The sequence below is a fragment of the Dreissena polymorpha genome, chromosome 9 (assembly GCF_020536995.1).
Source record: "Dreissena polymorpha isolate Duluth1 chromosome 9, UMN_Dpol_1.0, whole genome shotgun sequence".
Taxonomy (NCBI): domain Eukaryota; kingdom Metazoa; phylum Mollusca; class Bivalvia; order Myida; family Dreissenidae; genus Dreissena; species Dreissena polymorpha.
Genome location: NC_068363.1, coordinates 10,739,262 through 10,763,646, shown reverse-complemented (window position 1 = coordinate 10,763,646; position 24,385 = coordinate 10,739,262). Strand labels below are relative to the sequence as shown.

The window sequence follows — 24,385 nt, the reverse complement described above, 5'->3', positions numbered from 1 at the left end:
CAACAGGTGTTAGTTACAGATTAATATTTTATTTTTCACACTTCTCACAAAAACTCAACAATTTTTCCAAATTTACCTCTGTGTAGTCGCTAAATCCAAGATTTGGACATCAAAATAAACAAAAATCAGCAGACTTTGATCAGTGATTTTTTTACATGCAAGTCCCCAGTCCTGGACTCACAAAAATCAGTGAGGATGCAAAGTTTCAAATTATGTGAGTCCCAATGATGCATGGAGATTTCTAACAAATTTAATTTTGAAGATTGCAGAATATCTTAATAATAATCAGTATGCGGGTTTTCAACAGCTTTCAGTGTAAAAGAAGCCAGTTTTACAAATTTCTGTAACAGGTTACTTTAATGTTTAAAAAAAAAATGTTTGGACTCGTTCTTTCGATTTATGGACTCGTACATTTGCAAGTCATCGAGTCCCAGGACTCGTTTATGGCAGTTTGTAAAAAAATCACTGCTTTGATTGCATTTGACGAAAGATGCTTAATGCATTATCAAAAAAGAGTGAAAACACTCTGGGGGGATTCAAAGTGGCGGCGTAAGACAAAAGTCGCTAAATTGAAGTGGTCATGCACAAGATTGACTGTATTATAAACTCTTTTTTTTTAACACGATTTGTCCTGGGAAATAAAAAAGCATGGGTAAGTTTTTATGGCAAATGAAAAAAACGCACACAGGCAGTGGTGATAGGCTAGTATTCAAACTATATATGTTTTGGCACTGTGGTATGGTTATTTTTGCTTCACATGTTAGTTGTGTTAAATAACAATGCAAACCTACCCTTGCTTAAAGAGAGTATGCACGATTTTTATGTGTGTTAAATTGTAATCAGGGATCATATTTTTTTTGGTTTTGTCCATCTTAGACCGATTGCGGTCATGAAAGACCGATTGAAAATCGCAAACAGTCGGTCTGATTCTGTTTGCTAAAATTCCCATGTCATGAAATCGATTGCGAGTTACATACAGTGCACATGCTAACACACACTACCGGTAATTACATTCTTATCTTGATTAGGTGTGATAAACCAATCGCTGCAGTCTCTAAACCGGTCAGGACCGGTTTATTGCACGCCAGACCAAGAATCAAAAACTTGTAAAGTCGCGTCCAAAATTAATAAGAGTGGTTGAAAATTTTGCAAATTGTAACAAGAGATGTGTTTGTCAGAAACACAATGCCCTCTACTGCGCCTCTTTGATTTATTAATTGTTTTTTTTATCATTTGGCAGGTACAGATAATTATCTCCCTTTTAAGCTTATTACTTCCTTGGATTATTTTTTTTACCTTTGACTTTGAAAGATGACCTTTGACCTTCAAGGATGACCTTGACCTTTGACCACTTAAAATGTGCAGCTCCATGAGATACACATGCATGCCAAATATCAAGTTGCTATCTGAAGAGACATAGAAGTTATGAGCATTTTTTGAAACCTTAACGCAGAAACCTTAACACAAAGTGTGACGGATTGAAGACAGACGGACGGTCCGATCACTATATGCCCTCCCAATTTAAGAGACTAAAGGCCTGTGATACATTTCAATTATTCGATTATCAGTGTCATTGTTATCACTTTGACCTGTAATAAATTTCATAATATCTGAGATGAAAGTAAAAAACAATTATTTGGTTTTGTTATTGTCAGTAGCCACCCTCCGCAAAGACATTTATTTGTATATATTATAACGTAATTTTTCATGATTTCGGATGTAAATTTTCGGATACTTTTTCCTGATTTAAATCCAGACTGATTGATGCTGCGGGAAAATATGACAGACCGATTGATGTTGTGGGAAAATATGATCCCTGATTGTAATATATTGATAAAAAATGTTACAATATCACAAAATAGGCAAGAAAAATTATAGATTGAAGACAAATTTCATAAAATGCAGCAAAGACAAATAAGCGCCCCGAGCCAACTGTGACGAAGATATTTCGTACATATTTTCCTACAATAACTGAAGCATTCGTCTTTTTATTAGGATCGGAGTTAGTGTTCGTGTGTCGTATGAATAGATATCGTTGCAGGAAATTAAAATGATCTGTAAAACCTTGTATTTAGATTCACAACGTACATGCATGATATACATGCTGGCGCATTCGACTGTACAGACATTTTTTATTTCATAATTAAATATCTGGCTTATTTAGCATTTTTCGACACATGTTTTTCAATCTTAACTATTATTTTAATTAATATTGAAATATATGTATAATAATTTTTTTTACACATTTAATATAAATTCGTAAATATTTGACAAAATCGTGCATACTCTCTTTAAAGTACTAGTGAATTTCAAGAAAACTAACTAAACAGTGTCTGACAAGGAAGTGTTCAATTATATATTATAATCCAGTATTTTTAAGGGATGGCTATTCTCAAGGTATTTCATTATTGCCCCCTGACTTGTTTACAAATAAACTTGCATGTGTACAGTCAAGTAACCATTAACGTTTTGTAGTGTAATTGAATGTCAAACGTACTTAATCTATTTCATATAAAAAAGACAATTCTCTGAATAATTTTTAAGTATTTCCTTTATTTTTCTATTAAAATACTTTCTAACACCAATTCTAAAATTTATATTGATAAATCTCAATGTTTCATTCAAATTTAACCGCAGAGTGGCTTTTTTTGCACAAAACATCTAAATACACATAAACATAGAATAATAATATTTCTCATACATGTAATAATTTTGATTGGTCAAAGCGTTTTACTGAATACTTGTTAATTTCTGATTGGCTTGGTCAAAGATTGGCTGAGCTGACCACTAAAGTATTGTTCCAAATGACACTCCCTGGAAATGGTGTGACCAAATTATTCACGCGTTTACCCATTAACCAGATATTCATTGTAGACATCTGATTAGACTCGCGTGACCATTTCCGTGGATGTTTTTGATTGCTAACCCAGATTGCACTTCTGGTGATAATAAGATATTATTGTAACCATTGTACTCGCACAGTTCAACGGATGTAATAGATAATTTAATAAGATTAGAATTCCCGCGGCAGTACTTTTCACCATTTTATGAACTTGGACATCTTGTTAAATATACATCGTTGAATAACATATTCATTCGTCCAGAGTATCTCATCTTTGACCTTTCAAATTGTTGATCTAGTCTACTTTAACAATGAATGTAAAGGTATTCTGGTGTTTGCTTGCGAGAAATCTTAAACCTTTGCATGCTGGGAAATTTGTAGTCTGCTAAAATGTCGCCTGCTGAATTTCTAAAATTAGCATTTTCTTAGAATTTTTTTCAAAGAATATTATCAGAATAGCAAACAGTTAGGATCCTGATGAGACGCCACGTTCTGTGGTGTCTCATCTGGATCCAAACTGTTTGCAAAGGCCTTTAAAATTCGGTTCCAGCGCTGAAAGGGTTAAAGTTATATTTTATGTATACTCTTACCGGTATATTATTTATAATTAACAAATAATAATAATTTTAAAATTCTTTAATCATGGCCAATACATCACAAAGATTTATTATTAAATTCCAAACTTCACTTATGTTATTATAGTTTCCAACATTAAAATATTTTCTTTATAGAACCACTATTATTATGATATAAGATGTATTAATATTGACAAAAGTTATTTTATTTATTAATATTAATGTAAAATAGACTTTTAACCTGTTATTACATTATTATAACATCTATTTAAGTTCTGAAATGCACTTGTGATTTTGTTTTATTATTAAAACATCTCTTGATTTCTGAAATGCAATTATGATGATTAAATTTAACTTATAAATTCCTATCACATTATTAATATTATCTGTAACTAAATTTCTATCAAATTGTTACATTTTATAACATTATATTTATGTTATATGGATAAACAATATGTTATATGGATAAATAACTAATTAATTTATTTATCTCTACTGATGTAACTTAAAATTGTTAACATTTGATTTAACATTATATAACAATATATTTATTTTATATGGTTTAATATATTTCTATTTTTTTCTTTCATCATTACGGGGCTGTTAAGTTACAGTTTCATTACCAATAGAGGATCACTTTGATGTTCAAGAATACGTGTCACAATTAATAGTTATCATTTTTAGATGATACTTTGAGGACAGCATATTCAAGGCATTTTCTTTAAAACGTGATATTGTTTATTGGAATCGGACACCTCTTCTCAACAATTTTGGTGTGTTTTGCGGTGATGTACATACGACTTTTTTTAGAATGAAGTTGGCCATTTAGCGCGGCCACATTGTATAACTAGGTTGATAGTAAAGAAGTACATGCATATACTTAAATGCCATTTAGTAGTTTTTCTGCCTGCAAAACACCATTTCAGTTTTTCGTTCGTTTTTAAGATTTTGCACCAACATTAAGGGAATGAAGAATTAGGGCAATAGCGAATCAATCGTGTCCTGTTTACAAGAGTAAAAGTAGCCCGTATCAAACAGTTGAAAAGCCATCAAACAGCTTACTGCCTTTGATACATATAGACATAAATATGATAAAACATATGCTGTTCATTCATAAATTAAAAACGCATTACAGTCAATAGATTTATTGATTGAAAAATGAAAATGGTTTAATCACTTAAAAAAGACCAATAGTACATGTGTTCAACAGATGTTTGTATAATATCAATGTAGGTCTACGTATTAAACCTTTTGAACACCATCAACATTAACTGTTTAATTTAAATACATTGCCAAACAAGAGCTGTGTTCATGAAACACAATGCCCCCTACTGCGCCGCTTTGAAGCCATATATTTTACCTTTGACCTTGAAGGATGACCTTGACCTTTCACCACTCAACATGTGCAGCTCCATGAGATACGCATGCATGCCAAATAAGGAGTTGCTATCTTCAATATTGCAAAATTTGACCTTTGACCTTGACCTTGAAGGATGACCTTGACCTTTCACCATTCAAAATGTGCAGTTCCATGAGATACGCATGCATGCCAAATATAGAGTTGCTATCTTTAATATTGCAAAATTTGACCTTTGACCTTGACCTTGAAGGATGACCTTGACCTTTCACCACTCAAAATGTGCAGCTCCATGAGATACACATGCATGCCAAATATCAAGTTGCTATGTTCAATATTGCAAAATTTTGACCTTTGACCTTGACCTTGAAGGATGACCTTGCCTTTGACCTTTCACCACTCAAAATGTGCAGCTCCATGTGATACGCATGCATGCCAAATATCGAGTTGATATCTTCAATATTGCAAAATTTGACCTTTGACCTTGAAGGATGACCTTGACCTTTTACCACTCAAAATGTGCAGCTCCATGAGATACGCATGCATGTAAAATATCGAGTTGCTATCTTCAATTTTGCAAAATTTGACCCTTGACCTTGAAAGATGACATTGACCTTTCACCACTCAAAATGTGCAGCTCCATGAGATATGCATGAATGCCAAATATCGAGTTGCTATCTTCAATATTGCAAAATTTGACATTTGACCTTGACCTTGAAGGATGACCTTGACCTTTCACCACTCAAAATGTGCAGCTCCATGAGATACACATGCATGCCAAATATCAAGTTTCTATATTCAATATTGCAAAATTTGACCATTGACCTTGACCTTTCACCTTTAAGGATGACCTTGACCTTAACCTTTCACCACTCAAAATGTGCAGCTCCATGAGATACACATGCATGCAAAATATCAAGTTGTTATCTTCAATTTTGCAAAAGTTATGGGCAATGTTTAACGGACGGAGGAACGGACAGACTGACTGACGAACAGACAGACAGACGGGCAGTTCAAAAACTATATGCCAGCCTTCAGGGGCATAAAAAAGATATGGCGAAAGTTAAAGTTTTCGTACGGACGGACAGATGCCATATATTTGACCTTTGACCTTGAAGGATGACCTTGACCTTTCACCTTTCAAAATGTGCAGCTCCATGAGATACACATGCATGCCAAATATCAAGTTGCTCTCTTCAATATTGAAAAAGTGATGGCCAATGTTAAAGTTTTCAGATGGACGAACAGACACCATATATTTGACATTTGACCTTGAAGGATGACCTTGACCATCACCTTTCACTACTCAAAATGTGCAGGTCCATGAGATACACATACATGCTAAATATGAAGTTGCTATCTTAAATATTGAAAAAGTTATGGCCAATGTTAAAGTTTTAGGACAGACGGACAGACGCCATATATTTGACATTTGACCTTGAAGGATGACCTTCACCTTTCACCACTCAAAATGTTCAGCTCCTTGAGATACACATGCATGCCAAATATCAACTTGCTATCTTGAATATTGAAAAAGTAATAGCCCATGTTAAAGTTTTCGGACAGACGGACAGACGCCATATATTTGACATTTGACCTTGAAGGATGACCTTGACCTTCACCTTTTACCACTAAAAATGTGCAGCTCCATGAGATGCACATGTATGTCACATATCAAGTTGCTATGTTCAATATTGAAAAAGTTATGGCCATTAAAGTTTTTGGACGGACAGACTGACACACTGACTGACTGACAGTTCAACTGCTATATGCCACCCTACCGGGGGGCATAAAAAACACTCTTGTTTGGGTGTCAGAATAAAATGTTAGAAGTATGTGTAGTGTATTTCTTAAACATTTCCCAAATGATTAAATTGAAGCTTCAAATATGTAATCCCCATAAATTGTAGATGTGAAGGACACTTTGCATCCCCACCAGAGCTACAGATAAGCTGCGTATTTGCGTAAATACGCAATCAAAAATAGGTGGATACGCAATTTTTTCAAAATCAGTGCGTACTGGTACTCAAAACAAATCCCCGATACCCAATTCGAGCTGCCTTCTATGCGTAATAAAAAATCCCTTTTTGTTTTGGCCGTTTTGACCCGAGTCTTAATCGACAAGCGCTTGTTTTATCTGGTAACGTATTAACCAATCGTTTAGATGATAACACATGCGAGTCAAACAAAATTGCGTCTTGAGGCAGAGGAAAAGTTCCGCAAAAAATACAAAAAAAAAATATAGATTCCTTTGTTGTGGTAAATAAATCTAAATCTAAAACAATTGCAAAGGGCATGGTTAATGACATTATTAACTCCATGTTTTGTTCCGTGGACATCTGCGGTAGTATTTTAGATGAACTTGTTGATGGGGTGCACAGGGGGCTGGAACGGTGTTGGGGTATAATAAAGTATGTTTAGACCGAAAATGCAAAAAAAATTCATATAATAATAGTAACAAGGGTTTCAACTTAAAAAAAAAAATTCTGACAGCCATCAATCAGAAATGTAGTGGTTTGCCTTGTTGCGACTTCTCGATCGAGTAAACAAAAATGACAATTTTAGAGTGTTTAAGTTCTCCAAAATAAGATTTTCAGTGCCTTGTGCTAAAAGTTGTTATTGTTTATTGATAGAGCTATGTCTTAGCTACGTCTAAATGCCAAAGTGGTTGATTTGTATTTATTTTTTGGCAATGCAACTGGACTCTGATTGATGGCTGTCAGAAAATAAAAAAATTGAGTTGAAACCCGTATTATACTATCCAAACACCATTCCAGCCCCCTATGATGGGGTGTGTTGTGTTTCCAAAACGAAAGTACTGGCCCATATCGGAACAAAAACAAGTAGAAACACATTCGATGAGTGAGTTGAGAAATTCCCTTGGCTTCAGATTGTTGAATCTGGTAGCAGAAAGATGGAACAACCTATACTGCAATTGAATACATAACAGTGACTGTATGTAGGTACGGTTTTGAGAAGCTAAATTCATGTTTTATTGCAATTACCCAATTCACTTGTTTGTTTTGGTGCAAATACCCAATTATTTTTTTATAAGAGCGGGTATCATACTTTTGGATACCCAATCACGTTTTCCATTACCCAATTCATTCTTATTTTGAAGGGTATTACCCAATTACCCCAAAAAGCTTATCTGTAGCTAACCCCACGCATTCCTGAGTTATTTGTCCTTGAACATGGCTGAGAACAGTTAGGGTATAATTCATGGTTGACAAAGCTTTTAAAGGGGCCTTTTCACGTTTTGGTAATTTGACAAAATTAAAAAAAGTTGTCTCAGATTCGCAAATTTTTGTTTTAGTTATGATATTTGTGAGGAAACAATAATACTGAACATTTACCATGCTCTAAAATATCCATTATATGCATCTTTTGAAGATTTAAAACCTGAAAATTATAAAGCGTTGCCACGTGAAACGATTTAATAATTTGGGGTGTTCTGTGGTTGAAACTACCAGGATTGCTTATATAAAGAATAAAATACATCTCTCATTGTATGAGTACGGATGGCCGAGTGATCTTAGTGGTAGACTTTTACTCCAGGACTCATGTGGTCAGTGGTTCGAGCCCAGTTGAGCCTAACTTTTTTTTTCTTTTGAAAATTTTATTCTTGTTTTTTTTCTGGAGCTTTTTAGATCCAATGTTTACATTTATCAATATAAAGCACTTAAAGCACTTAATGACAAACTTCAATACAATGCCAAAATCTGTAAAAATTAAGGCCCCTTTAATATTGATTATTAAAAGTATATGTATTTGTCTGTTTCAGATAGCTGCTGTAGAGGCTAATGGTTCAGTTGCAGCCACAAGTAACTCAAGCACTTTATATCAAAATCAACGCAATCCAGCAACTATCATAATTGAAAAATCAGTTATTTAGGGTTACCATGTTTATAAAATTAAATCCCCTGTAACAGACTCTTACTTTCTTATTCACTGGGAGTATACAAAGATAAGAACGCTTGTCTTGTTTTAACCCCTGACATTTATTAATTTCATATATATTTACCCTGATAATGTTCACAGATTAAAAAAGGCATTTGAAATTGTAAGATATTGCTGGCTTGCCTGTAAGCCATGTTCCTGGCACATTGTCTGGCTGCTTTTTTAGAATATTAGACTTTTGACTCCATGTATGCGATTTTTACAGGAAAGCCTTCTCACAATGGCCTACCCCACATGAGACATTGTCATACCTTGTTGATGTGTTGTTATTGATGATGAAGAAAGCACTTTTGCCAGTCTAATTGAAGCACTTTCCAATGTAGTTGAGGCCAAAGCTAGGTCAAACAAAATAAATTGTATGGTTCTATGGTTCGGGTAACCCGACCCTACCTACTATTTTGATCCCGACGCTTTTTTTTTTCCACTGAACACACGTAAATCACCTGACGTGATGTTCATGTTTTTATACAACACAAAATACACCCACACTTTCAATGCGACGTTCTACATGTCTGCACAATTTTTTTATTGAGTCAAAGGATAAAGCACTGTTTATTTGACGCTTTAATTTGTTAATGTCGCATTAGCATTAAAATTTGGAAGCGTGTTTTGGATTACAAATTGAATAACGCTCATTTGAGAAACAAAGGAAACTTTTATAGTTGTGCGTAATTAATTCAACAATAATTTGTTAAAGCGCATTACGTGTTGAATAAATTGGATTGAACTCTGATTTTTCAGTAGCTCTATTTATTAATATGTATAGACAGGATCAATAACTGGATGAAGATGTGTCTTAGAGGTTAGTATCATGGAATTATGGGCATTTTCTGAAACAAAAAGACTATGCATGGTTAACAAAATATATTTAAACACTATAACAGCCATTTCAAAAGCATGTGAGCCATTGCAAAGACCAAAAAAATAATACCTAACTACCCTACCTAATGTTTTTTCGGCCGTTACCCAAACCATACAATTTATTTTGTTTGGCCCTATGCAATTATCAATTTTTTGATAAGTTTCATTCTTTGTATCCTTCTTTGAATGATATAAAGTCTCAAGTATCAGGGCTTACCACAGGCCATTTAACGATCCCTCGCTGGGGCGCTTGAATTTCGAAATCAGAGTCCCCGGGGCGCTTGAAATTTTCAGTGTATTTTTCAGTAAAAGAAAGTGGAGATAGTAAAAAAAAGTCAAGGTTTCTCTATCAGTGTATCAATATGCCTGTTTTAAGATCGCCATGGCGTAGTGGATATGGTGTCCGCCTAGCGATCGGGAGGTCATGGGTTCGAACCCCACTGGGAGCGTTCCTCTGATCTCCCTCAAAGACACCAAGTACTGGTTATAGTCCCAGGAAACGGACTCGAGAGCGTTTATATAAGCCTACGGCTTTCGATGCAATCGAGCTAAAATAAATAGGTTTAAACTAATATGCCTGTTTTAAAAGAGCACTCGGTACCTACTTTCACAAGTAATCGCCATAAACAACACATGGGGTAAGGGATAATCCACTGATAAGAGAATAGCATGATGCGCATATCGATTATTCTAGCCACATTACACAGTCAGTTAAATGCTGACAAGGATGTATCAGGTAACTTTCCAGTGGCCACACTGTGATGTTCATTGTCCAATCGGTTACGCGAATGCTTATGAGGGCGGGGTTAACTATCGACCATTATTTTTGATTGACGTCGGGCACGAAGTAAGAGTTTATCGCAGCTTGATTAGCAAGAAGTTGTACCATTAACGTAATATAAAACCGGTAACTAGAACAACAGTACATAAAAGACGGTTTCGGGCATCATCATCACACTTTTTTACTTTAAACAAGTGTTACCTATGACTCATAATTAATGCGAGAAATTAATTGCAAGTGGTAAACAATTAATTACTTATAGTGAGTAAGTTGTGCAAATAACTCCCGGTTACAATTATGCGATAACAATTTAATTTCATTATATGTATATTTCATCATGTCCATTTATAGAACTGATTTACCTCGTTTTTCTGACATTTATTCGACATGTAATGCGCTTTAACAAATTTTCCTTGAATTAATTACGCACATTTGTAAATGTTTCGTCCGATAATCGATACTTAGAAGACTGATGATGGCAACCGGCCGTAATCCTCGTGGACAACGTGAATTTCATGCATAATTCAAAACCTTTATTCGACTCGTAAAGTGTTTAAACAAATTATCGTTTAATTCATAACGCAACTGTTAATATTTGTTGAAATCTCAAATGGGAATAATTAAATTTGCAATCCGAAACCCATTCCAGTAAGATGATGTCAATGCGTTTTTAATCCGAAACACACTTCCGAATGTAAATGTTACCGTAAATATTCTTGCTTCAAATTAGCAGTGCACATTTATTTTGTGTCGAATCTTTTTCTCAATTAAAAAGAGCTCGAAAATTATGCAGCATGTACAACGTGGCGTCATTTGCATACAAAGCGTACGTGTATCGTTTTAACAAGCTAGCACACAACACGTCAGGGGATTGACCGTCTTCAGAGGCAATATTCCATCAAATATATAAATAGTCACTTAAAATTTATTTGATATTATAGAAAAATGGCAAGGTTTGTGTTAAAGAAATAATTGAGAGCTTTTATCGTAAATATTTACCAGAAAGTGATTTATAAAAACGGAATAAACGGGATAATTGGGTAATAAATAGAAACTTGAATAGTAGTAAGTATACAGTAATAGAGTCGGGTTGAAACGGATGTATTGGGGAATCGTTCGAGTCAGGATTTTACTATCTGTATGCTAAAGTTTTAAAACAATTAAACAATATAAAAAATTATATATATTTTTAAATGACTGAGGATTTTTATGTCCCCCACTATAGTAGTGGGGGACATATTGTTTTTGCCCTGTCTGTTGGTTTGTTTGCGCCAACTTTAACATTTTGCAATAACTTTTGCTATATTGAAGATAGCAACTTCATATTTGGCATGCATGTGTATCTCATGAAGCTGCACATTTTGAGTGGTGAAAGGTCAAGGTCATCCTTCAAGGTCAGAGGTCAAATATATGTGGCCAAAATCGCTCATTTTATGAATACTTTTGCAATATTGAAGATAGCAACTTGATATTTGGCATGCATGTGTATCTCATGGAATAACACATTTTGAGTGGTGAAAGGTCAAGGTCATCCTTCAAGGTCAGAGGTCAAATATATGTGGCCCAAATCGCTTATTTTATAAATACTTTTGCAATATTAAAGATAGCAACTTGATATTTGGCAAGCATGTGCATCTCATAGAGCTGCACATTTTTAGTGGTGAACGGTCAAGGTAAAGGTCATCCTTCAAGGTCAGAGGTCAAATATATGTGGCCCAAATCGCTTATTTTATGAATACTTTTGCAATATTGAAGATAGCAACTTGATATTTGGCATGCATGTGTATCTCATGGAGCTGCACATTTTGAGTGGTGAAAGGTCAAGGTCAACCTTCACAAGGTCAAGGTCATCCTTCAAGGTCAAACGTCATATAGGGGGACATTGTGTTTCACAAACACATATTGTCTTGAAGAGTCATAGCGCACCAAATGACGTCTTTTGACGCTGTTTTTCTTTGAGTTATAACGAACCACAGAATGTGAATTGACACGTTAAATTTTTAACAAAAATCAACGTCTGGAGGGGACACTCCTCCCGAACCACCCCTATCAGCCCCGGGGCGCCTGACAAAAATCCTGTGGAAAGCACTGAGTATGTGTAACATATAAATAACATTAAGTACTAATATTATTGTCCTTTAATATTTGAAATGCTAAGATATTTACACCTAGTTATGGTGTGTGCTAGTTTTTGTAGCAACAAAACTTTGCTACACCAGGACGGTAATCCAAACCTATCAAGCATCAGTATCAAAATTATTTGTGAACCCAAGTCATGGCAACAGACCATGTGGTATGACTAAATATAAACCTGCAACTCAGTCATACATGCAGTATTTAAGAATGAAAAATTTATATTGGAATGAATGCACACAATAAGAAAGTATTAACCCATTTGAACTATAAAAAATGCGTCAATTTACGACTAATATTTTGCAGTACATGTATTTTGAGAGAGCCAAAAAGCACCAGACTACATGGTTTGACAAGTACGATTGTAAAAAAAATTGGGGAGAGGAGAGGGGGAGGGGGCGGGGGCGACAATTCCTGTCAAAACATGAACATGAAAAAAATGACATGAAAATAAATTAAATTAAGCAATTAATTTCAGAGGAAAAATATTTTTGTTTAAATGTGGTTTGATTGATAATTTAATACAATGCATTTTGATAACAATACATTTAAGATAATAATGATGTTGTTGTTTATTCTTGGTAAGTCTCACACAGTGACACAAAATGACAGGTACACTCATATATAGAGCAAATTAGCTTATATGTGGGTTGTCATCGTAAGGCTGAAATTTGGCCACTACTTTTTTTCTTTAGCGCCGAACTAGAATCACTGTTTATTAGCATATGAACTTTATACAATGTTTGAATCACAGTAAACAAGTACAAGTTTCATGTTTTGACAGTTCAAATGATTTTAAGATGCCGCCTGAGTGGTTTTGATCACATGATCCAGTAGGGCTACAACTGATCCGTTTATGCATTAATGCCGCTGTGGAAAAAATATGCCACAAAATATATTGTCTGCATTTTAAAACAGACATTTTGCTTTAACAGTAAGCAAAGGTAATATTTTATTTAACAGGTCTAATATTAGTTTCAAAACATTTATTGCTTTTCCCCAGCACAACTTTTTTATGCTACTGATCCGCTAATGGTAACTCGACTGTATATTGGAACAAGGGCTGTTTGTAAAACATGCATGCCCCCCATATGGGCTGTCCGTTGTAGTGGCAGCCATTGTGTGAATACGTTTTTTGTCACTGTGACCTTGACCTTTGACCTAGCGACCTGAAAATCAATAGGGGTCATCTGCGAGTCACGATCAATGTACCTATGAAGTGTCATGATCCTAGGCCAAAGCGTTCTTGATTTATCATCCGAAAATCATTTTACTATTTCAGGTCACCTTGACCTTTTACCTTGTGACCTCAAAATCAATAGGGGTCATCTGCGAGTCATGATCAATCTACCTGTGAAGTTTCATGATCCTAGGTATATGAGTTCTTGAGTTATCATCCGAAAACCATTTTAATATTTCGGGTCACCGTGACCTTGACCTTTGACCTAGTGACCTCAAAATCAATAGGGGTCATCTGCGAGTCATGATCAATCTACCCATGAAGTTTCATGATCCTAGGCGTATGCATTCTTGAGTTATCATCCGGAAACCATTTTACTATTTCGGGTCACCGTGACCTTGACCTTTGACCTAGTGACCTTAAAATCAATAGGGGTCATCTGCAAGTCATGGTCAATCTACCCATGAAGTTTCATGATCCTAGGCCCTAGTGTATGGGTTCTTGAGTAATCATTCAAAAACCATTTTACTATTTTGGGTCACCGTGACCTTGACCTTTGACCTAGTGACCTCAAAATCAATAAGGGTCATCTGCGAGTCATGATCAATGTACCTATGAAGTTTCATGATCCTAGGCCCAAGCGTTCTTGAGTTATCGTCTGACAACCACCTGGTGGACGGACCGACAGACCGACATGAGCAAAGCAATATATGGTAGTTACTGGTTGAGTCGTGGGTTCTGTTTGATTCGTGGTTATAGAAATCGCGTGAAATTTCGCGATAGAACGTTCGCACATGATGCAGTTCGTTACGGAAAATGTTTTGACACAGTCACCATTTTTTTCCGATCAAAAATGCGTAAAAAACAAGTAAATAGTGTTATTCATCATAACCTGATAGGTCCTTATGAAGTATTTCCTAATTTATGTTTTGTTCATATAGTGTTTCAAAGTAACACAAAATTGTTTATTTATGAGTATTTACCATGCTACATCGTCTGTTGACATTTTTTCACAAGAAATTAACCTGTCCTGCAAGGTCAGTTTAAAGGCTATTTATAGTATGCAAATCTTGAAATTCTGGCAGCCAATCAGAACCCACGAATCAACCGGAAGCTTATTTTCATGATAGTAGTTTGACACTATCAACACAGTCGATTATTTTGATGTTTAAAGACGATAAACATTTGGAAAAAAGCAACAAATCTTAAAGAAGAAAGGTTACCGTAATTACTCTATGTTTTCGGACACTCTAAGTTTTCGGACACCCCGTTTTTTAGCAAAAATAATTATTTTTCGTGACTCTTAATTTTCGGACACACGAATTTTTGTCCATAATTAATGTCTCTAAGTTTTCGGACAGTCTATTTTACAGCGCTATTTTACCAAATTTCGGTCCTGTTTTCGATATCTAATGACACTTCGATCATGGGGTTTTACAACGAGATTAACATCATAAAACATGACAGGTGCTTGCCTGAGGGCAACAGACCATTACATTTGCGTTATAGGGTATATAACCTTGTAAACCGGTATGAATCAATGGTTTCGCCCGATAGGATAAGCGTTACGACAATTACCAGGGGTAGTGCCAATTAACATGAGTGAATACACATGAGTGAATCCTTTGTCTGTGGTTAAACCACGTGACCTATGTATCGGTCAGCTTAGCAATTAGTGATGTCACAGCAGAACTGTGCTATTATCTACCGCAATGGTACTTCTCCTTCTCAGTAAAATGACTGACAAATACTAAACGCTTCAAAGTGTGATGCTCCCTATTGCAAGTTTTACGAAAAATGGAAGGTGTAAGACAACAACTATCGGAAATGAACAAACAAAGAATTCATTGTTTGTTTGTTCTGCGTTAATTACAGGTTCATACTAGCGAGTATCGGTACATCACATGCTCATCTTTGAACTCGTTGGTCAAAGTACAACATTGTTGTAACGATCTGTCAAATAAATTAAGCAGTTAAAATTATTTAAAATGCAGTGCAAACACATATAACTGTAATTTATACTATACGGCATGGTATCTTACAAGCGCGTGCTATTACCCGTAGTCGTTGATACAATTGACGCTATTTCGGAGACTTCAATTTTCGACTAAGTTTTCGGACACCTGTATTTTGTGAATATTTTTTCGTATCTAATTTTTCGGACACGAAAAAAAATTATTATTTTTAAGTGTCTGAAAACATAGAGTAATTACGGTAATAATTATTTTCTCTATGATTCATGGTCATATATTTATAAAATATTTGTGATGTAACAACTTTAAGAAAATTACCCACGACTCAACCAGACTATAGGGGGGCATAATTAAAAATATTCTAATTACAATTGTGCAGTTTGTTAACATAACAAATTTAGAAAACATACTTTGTTCTATTAGATTCTGCAATGATTTTTCCAACGACATTCTGCAGATGGTCTGAACCGGTCTCTTCGTCTGAGTGAAAACCTTTTGGCTGGGTTCGAGTGTTATCTTGCGCATCCTCCAGATGGCAGAAACAGAACGACAGACACAGCAGCAGTAGTTTTAGATAAGCGTTCATGCTGATTCACATTTACCAAAGATATTTTATTTCGTCAATTGTAGCGACAACGCTTGCCATCTATTGTTAATCGATAAACATATGTAATTAGCATTGTCAAATTGTACCGGATGTAAACATACGTTTAACCGTCTATTTGATTAACATCTGTTTAAGAATGTTAATCGATTAAATCCCTGGAGAAGGTTATGTTCTACTAAATTACATCAGACTTGCCGCATCAACGTTTGTAACTTCAGATTTACGCTTCAGTCCCTTCCTTGAATCCCTTACCCTATCAAAGGAGTTTATGTCCGATTATTGAATTTTGCATGCTTTATGTCCCATCTGATGTTTTAATTATCATTAACATCATCCTCACAGGTTTTCAAGGTATTACAGGGTGGTGAAACTTCGTGACAAACAAAATCAAGGCCCCATCTTCACGCCGGGTATGCGGATACTTTGATAACAGATGGCACTTCGATACCAGATAACAACAAAAGCCACGCGCGAGAGTTGAGTGCTTCAGCTTTTTTGCATTTATGTTCAGTTCATTTGGTTTTCAGACATGTAACATTGTTTGGTCAATTAATGGTATAGTACTTCGTATTGCGGAGCAAGAAATTTGTGAAAAAGTGGATTATAAAAAAAAGATAAAATTTCATCGATAATCATCATGAATTCGTGATTAGTACGTATTTCAACAAAATAAAAATATTTCGAAATAAATCAAGAACGTGCCAACTAATCGAAATAAAAGATCAATATGTCCATTAATGTTACAACATGTTAAATTTTAGTTAACTAACGTATTTGAGGAAATTCAAATGTTTTCAGAGTCGGATGCCAAATTTTCATGGCCACTTCTTTTACCGATCATCTGAAAAACAATGGCACTTCGATTCCAGATAACTCGACACTTTTTACCAGATATAACACACTCTATTTAGTGAATCAGAAATGCAGAATTCGCTGTTGAATACTGTTATAGTAAGCAGGCAATAAATAAAAAAAATGTATGTACTGACGTAAATTAAAAACAAATTACCGAAACATGTTCATATCCCTTTGGAATATGATAATACAAAGGAAAGGGAAGTGTAAAGGGAAGTTCTTCCTATAAGTAGAGCTCACTATCACTATAAAGGGAGTTTTCCAATCTCTTTTAAATTGTGTGGCTACGCATTAGTATCGTCTTCATGATGCAATTCTAATGAGCACCAATGACAAAGGATTTTATGAGGTGTATTTGCCGCTTTAAGACCCCTTGCTCCCCTAGAGTCCTGCTATAAATTCAATTGAACACAGTCGTGTTGATCCACATGATCCGTAAGCGTTGTATTTTCAATTCTCTTAATCTCAATTTACCACTTTAAACAAGTTGATTACTTAGACAATGATTTTCGGTCGTCACTTGAAATATATTACTGCAGAAATAAGCATTTGAATCTTATTTAACATTTGCACTTATAATATTAATTATATAAATTAATAGTAATAAGACTTTTGAAAACGAACAACGCAATTGGTTATATTTTACATGTGTATGTAATTACGCTATGCATAGATTCCCAATGGGTCGGGCTTGACAATGCAAATTGATTAATTTATCAGAGTGCCCAATTTGTTGAAAGTCTCTGTTATCCGAAGTGCCCTATATCGGGAATCAAAGTATCCGCAACTTCATGAATACCACCTATTAAAACATGCTCTTTCTTCGTTTATATTTCATTGAATACTATCAAAATTTCAGTATATGAAGCACAGTGATTACTTTACATGCGGGAATATCAAACAATTTCTTGCAATATTCATAAGTAGTTTTATTTTGTTGAAATGTTTACTGTTCATCCAGTTTATGCTGTTTTCCGACCGAATTTTCTATTTTTGGGGAAAAGTCTACAATTCTTCCGTGATTTTTTTCTTTGCAATAGAAAAGGATACACCATTTATAAACTCGACCATGCGCCTTGTCTGAAAAACTAATCTTTATGATATAACTTTAAAAAAAACTGATGAACTTGCCTCTCGCGCGTGGCTTTTGTTGTTATCTGGTATCGAAGTGCCATCTGTTATCAAAGTATCCGCATACCCAGCGTGATCTTGGCCTAACCTAATAAATATTAAAGACGTTGTAAATACTGCTTTTTTATTTCATCAATATCACAGTCTTTGATTGTGAACCATAATAATACACAGCTAAATCAATAAATTACGTAAAATAGTTCGGTCATCTGATGACAAAATCAAATTCTATTACAGTTTGTGCTAATGTGTGTATTTAAGCACCAGAAGGAATTAGAAAAATTAACATTATACTATTCCCTGATTTGGCTACAAAAGCACATAATTGTGTTATTCAGACTTTGGATAAAAGTTCACAACTCATTGTCATAGTTAAAACAAGAGGGCCTGAAAGGCCCAGAGTCGCTCACCTGAGATACAAATGGACTGACCTGTTCTGTGCAACCCAAGATATCATTAGAACAAATGTTCTGACCAAGTTTCATCAAGAGTGAACTATAAATGAAACTTTTAGAGTGCTAACAAGGTTTTACTATAGTCATATAAGGATAAATTCCCCACCCCCTGGCGGCCATGTTTTTCAACAGACCATAACCATTTTCTAACTCATCCAAGATATAATTTAAACAAATGTTCTGACCAAGTTTCATGAAGATTGGACAATAAATGTGACTCAAGAGTGTTAACACGTTTTTACTAAAGCCAAATAAGGAAAAATGCCCCGCCCCCAACAGAATCCATTTTGGAACTCTTCCAAGATATTATTGATACAAATCTTCTGACCAAGTTTCATGAAGATCGGACATTTAATGTTGCCTCTAGAGTATTAACAAGGTTTTACTATAGCCATAAATAGCCATATAATGAAAAATGCCCTGCCCCCTGGTGGCCATGTTTTTCAAGCAACCATTTTCGAACTCTTCCAAGATATCATTGGAACTAATCTTCTGACCAAGTTTTACGATGTAAACAAGGTTTTACTAAAGCCGTAGTGTTATAAGGAAAAATAAATGTGACTTTTAGAGTGTTTACAAGGCAAATGTTGACACCGCACCACGGACAACAGACAAAAGGCGATCACAAAAGCTCACCATTAGCACATTGTGCTCAGGTGAGCTAAAAACACAACAATCGATAATTGAACGCACAGTAATGAAGGAGGTTCCCTAATAAGAACATCCAGAAATAGTGTGCCCTATATATGTTAATTCTCTCTTTCAATTTTAATAAGTGTAATACAAATGTATAACACACCAACTATGAAAACTATTTGTTTTAGGTAAAGTGGCAAATGTGACACAGCAAAATTTTACGTTACATTATGATTTACAAAAAATATCATCTTATTAAACAACTTGAATGTAGTTGTTTAAAAATTAGTGTTTATTTCCAACATGTACTTTAAGCACAACAATCAAAACTAGCTTTACTGATCAAAAGGTTTATTAGCAACATTTTATCAATACATTTTAAGTCAGTACAACAATTTTCTGACTAACTATAAATGTCTACAAAAGTAGTTGCCTTTTGGTTTGTTTTAAATATAACATTTAATCAAACCAGCCCTTACATTGATATCTGTCTGATGTAAAACTGTATCACTTCAACAAGAAGTTGTTTTATCAGATCCATGTTTGGAGGTATGGTAGGTCAAATTACTCAGAAACAACTATAATTATCATTATAGACTTTATAGGCAAAATAGAATCAGATTCAACAAACCAAACAATTAGATACCAATACATGTATGTTATATATTATTGACACAAACACAACAAATACAGCCAATTATTTTTCAATGCTCATGATTTACACGTCAAATGTCATACAAAATATTCATTCCCACTAAAAATGCAACGTCATAGAGATTTTATTCCATTATTTCTGTAAAAATGGGAGTTAGAAGGCAAGCTTTATCCTTCTTTTATTCTTAGCCTCATCTGATATAGTGTTTGTTTGTTTTTTATGTCTGAAATGGTTCAGCAGTTTTTGCTTTAAATGTTTTCATGAAAAATTAATAATAACAATATTTAACTATTTGAAAGATAAACAAGGGACAAAATTGTCACAAAACCAGGTTTTCATTGTGAAAAAAAAATCTGATAAAGGGAGAAAACTCAAACTGAACTCTTGAAATGACCAAAAAAAATTAACCCCCTTTGTAAGTTTGTTTTTTTTTTAAATCTATTTTTAGTCGTGGCGACCTTGACATTGGAGATATTGACGTGATTCTTTCGTGGGACACACCGTCCCATGATGGTGAACAAATGTGCCAAATGATTTTAAAATCTCACAATGAATGACATAGTTATGGCCAGGACACGCTCATTTATGGCCATTTTTGACCTTTGAACTCAAAGTGTGACCTTGACCTTGGAGATATCGACGTAATTATTTCACGCGACACACCGTCCAATGATGGTGAACAAATGTGCCAAATGATTTTAAAATCTGACGATGAACGACATAGTTATGGCTCGGACAAGCTCATTTATGGCCATTTTTGACCTTTGAACTCAAAGTGTGACCTTGACCTTGGAGATATCGACGTAATTATTTCGCGCGACACACCGTCCAATGATGGTGAACAAATGTGCCAAATGATTTTAAAATCTGACAATGAACGACATAGTTATGGCCCGGACAAGCTTATTCCGCCAGCCCGCCAGCCAGCCAGCCCGCCAGCCAGCCAGCCAGCCCGCCCGCATTCGCCAATCTAATAACCAGTTTTTTCCTTCGGAAAACCTAGTTAAATATTTCAATAATATTTGTTAACAGATAGGACAAATAATATGTATAATGTATAATAGATTAAAGTTATTTTTGATATTTTTTAGATACATGTTATTTAAAACTGACACAATATTCTCACTCAATCTGCAAGAATACATAAGTCTCACAAATGCAGGCTTATATCTCTTTTAAAAAAAATACTTTTGTGATTGTTGACATCAGGATGGTACTGCTTGCTTGTTCCAGTGTTTATTTCATGTTTATACTGCAAACTATGCACATCATTGCTTGTTAGCTTGGCACCTTTGTGTTGATCCTCATTCCATGCATTTGAGCAATTTCTTCCTTTAAAGCCTGCAAAAGCAAATTAACTTAATATAAACCTTTTCATATGGATTAACTTTGTTTAACCCCAAATAGTGGTAGGTTAATGCCATATACAGTATTACAATGTATGCCAATAATCAAAATAATAATAATTGTTGGCACATGTATTGCAATTCAAGGATTTTCACCAATAAGAACTGATGTTTTTGTGAAGTAACAAGTGGTGTATTTGTCAGAAACACAATGTCCCCTACTGCGCCGCTTTGAAGCCATATATTTGACCTTGAAGAATGACTTTGAACTTTCGCCACTCAAAAAGTGCAACTCCATGAGATACACATGCATGCCAAATATCAAGTTGCTATCTTTAATATTGCAAAAGTTATGGGCAATGTTGAAGTTTCCGGACGGACGGACTTACGGACAGACAGACGCACTGACTGATGGACAGTTCAACTGCTATATGCCACCCTATCGGGGGCATAAAAAGACTGATACCTGTCATACCTTTGCATATGGCAAATTATTTATGTTGACATAAATATATTTTCATAAAGTATTTTTTTTATTTGCAAAGACATGAATGATACCACTGATTACTTTAAGCATCTAAATTGCAAAACAATAATCCAGACCAAAATTTTAACACCTTATCTAAAGATACAACAAAACTGACACCTTGTATGTAGCCATGGTAGCTTCATTCAAACAAATAAAGTTGATAAAGTGTGTGATTTTGAAACGATTTTAAAGGAGTCATCTTGGTATGTACCCCATATTAAACCTTTACCACTTAGATAGGTATTTTGACGCATTTGTAGTCCCATAGAAAGTTAGATTTAATTAAAGACCATTCTTACTATATTCAAGTTTTAAAGGCTTCATTTCCAACTCTTAGATACTGATGAGCAGCAAACAGCATAAAACCTGAACAGCATGTGAGTTACTCGCAGGCTGGTCTGGTTTTATGCTGTTTGCACATAGCCATTTTAACTTCGCTTCTGAGTTGGAAATGGTTAATACTACCTAAATTAAACAAGCTCCAGTCTATATCATAATGAAATACAGTTGTTAGACGTGGATTACCTGGTTTACAAGCATGTGTTGCTTTACAGTTTTGAGACCTCTGAATTCTTCTGCTTCTATGGAAACCTCAAACATGGCACCACAGCCTCCTGCAAGAAAAACCACTGATGTGATATGCAGCAGAAATCCATGAAATGTGACAAAAAAACTTAAATGAAGTATTTTACTGTAAATGTTTAGATTTTCGCTTAACTTGGCAGATATTTATAAAAAAAAACACACACTCTTGTGTCTTTTTCTTGCAAAGAGTCAGATGAATCTTGCTGTTTTTAACATTATGGTTACTTGAAAATGATCCCACAAGGGGATTAAACAAACGGCATCATGGTCATAAGGTAGACGCCATATTTTGTGCCGTGGCAATTTACTGATAAAAAGTCCTCTAAACTAAATTTTAGCAAAAATCTCATCTAAACAAAGTGATTGAAAAAATGTCTCACCATGGTTCTGACAAAACTCACCTGAAATATCTGCCACCTGAATTTCTGTGTGCTTTGGGAACTTCTTTTTTAATACTTGAAAGATTTTCTGTTCGCCTTCTGTCATCTGCTGGGCTGTTACATCACTTAAACATCTCTGAGACGTTTTATAAACATTTCGCTGAAATCATATTAAATTATGTATTACAATCAAATGATAGAATGATGACAAATGAAGAAAGACCTATAGTGAAATAGCAGGGGGACGCCGCCTTCTCTTCTTTTAATTATTCCATCTCTTTTAAACATAACCTTTCAAAAAATTATAAATGTTCATGATAAACTGTTTACTGTGTAGACATGACACTTTTGTGTTCATTTGCTTGTCATGAATAAACCTTCCTAGTATAAAAAAAACTAATGGTAAAGGTTATTATTTATCATTGTTTTTTTTTAACTGGGAAGGTAAAGCAATAAACTTGTCTGTCCATTAGTATGTATGCGAAAAATGGAGATTCTTCTCAGTTTAACATTATTTTTCTTCATATTGATAATACAGAAAATGATATGTATTGAACTGCCGTGAAGTGGACAATCATTTTGATGCCAAGTCAGGGTTTTTACTGCTATGTAAAAATGGCCATAAAATTGACCCGATCCCAAAGCAAACATACCCAATCCCAAACCGAAATTGTAAAAAAAAAGTGTTTTATTATTATTATATCTGAATTTTATTTTGTAAACATCTCACAAAGTTTATAACTAACAGGAAAAAGCCTGATGTGTCAATATTTGTTGATAAAAAAACTGATTTGGTCCATTATGTCGATAAAAAAATGCATAAATTTGCCATTTTATCAATTAAAAAATCCCAATTTGACCAGACTTCTTTCCCCAAAATGGCTAGAAAAAAAACATAGTCCAAATAATTAGATGTAATCTACTGATGTTTATTGACCTCATATCTATAGGAGCTTTGTGAAATTATGGACCTTTTTATTATTTATACAAGTATTGAGCATATTGTAAGATTGTGTGCATTCCAGTCTTCTTTCACTGACTGGTGAATTTGTCTATGTCGAAACATGAGTTAATTGGGCATCAGTGTCTGTGATACGTCTAGTTCTTTTTAGACAATGTCTTGTATCATATTAAAAAATAAAATAGCGGATAGCCTCTTGTAAATTACGATTCACTTTCACTAGAAGATAAAAAGTCCGAAAACGAGACGTCCGAAATATATACTAAAATACGATTATTTTTAACAGATCATCGAAATATCCTTTATTAATTTAAAAATATATATATAATCGCAGAATTTAACAAATGCTGACCAAATTACCAAATGGAGTCCTAAACAGTATCTCAGCATTGCTATTTATTTGATTTGACACTTGTTGTTGTTGTTTTGCTGTTTTTCACCTTTAGCGGGGATAAATAATTAAAACTGTTGTATAATATGCACTTCAATATTTTTGTTTGCAAATAAACATATTCTTATTTTATTAAATGAATAAATTATTATTAATGCATGTTATATTAAATTATCAATTGCAGAATTAAAT

The 24,385-nt window shown here is 34.4% G+C and overlaps 2 protein-coding genes and 1 long non-coding RNA gene across 5 annotated transcripts in view; all 3 read right to left on the bottom strand.

Moving 5' to 3' along the window:
- The window catches only part of LOC127844932 (sodium/hydrogen exchanger 8-like), a 51,285-nt gene extending 34,885 nt beyond the window's left edge, over positions 1 to 16,400 (bottom strand). For all 3 annotated transcript variants that reach the window (XR_008032975.1, XM_052375495.1, XM_052375494.1), the window contains exon 1: positions 16,073 to 16,400. Coding sequence is in view for 2 of the 3 variants with exons in the window: in XM_052375495.1 (XP_052231455.1) it covers positions 16,073 to 16,248 (176 nt within the window). In the remaining variant the exon portion in view is untranslated. The remainder of the gene's footprint in view (positions 1 to 16,072) is intronic.
- A 1,962-nt stretch (positions 16,401 to 18,362) lies between these two features.
- LOC127844935 (uncharacterized) overlaps positions 18,363 to 24,385 on the bottom strand; it is a 168,157-nt gene continuing 162,134 nt past the window's right edge. Inside the window, exon 2 of the long non-coding RNA XR_008032976.1 lies at positions 18,363 to 20,627. This is a non-coding gene — a long non-coding RNA (uncharacterized LOC127844935). The remainder of the gene's footprint in view (positions 20,628 to 24,385) is intronic.
- LOC127844934 (bolA-like protein 3) lies at positions 21,184 to 24,285 on the bottom strand. The gene is made up of 4 exons (XM_052375500.1): positions 24,163 to 24,285; positions 22,863 to 23,001; positions 22,402 to 22,490; positions 21,184 to 21,342 (listed from the first exon to the last, which is right to left on the bottom strand). The coding sequence occupies exons 1-4, from the start codon at positions 24,190 to 24,192 to the stop codon at positions 21,280 to 21,282; spliced, it is 321 nt and encodes a 106-aa protein (XP_052231460.1). The 5' UTR covers positions 24,193 to 24,285; the 3' UTR covers positions 21,184 to 21,279.

Excerpts from the sequence above, each read along its gene's own strand:
- LOC127844934 (XM_052375500.1), bottom strand. The coding sequence starts at position 24,192 with ATGCTGAGATACTGTTTAGGACTCCATTTG. Across the intron at positions 23,002-24,162 it reads ACTGTTTAGGACTCCATTTG|CGAAATGTTTATAAAACGTC; the intron begins GTAATTTGGTCA and ends ATATGATTTCAG. Across the intron at positions 21,343-22,401 it reads AACACATGCTTGTAAACCAG|GCTTTAAAGGAAGAAATTGC; the intron begins GTAATCCACGTC and ends TTGCTTTTGCAG.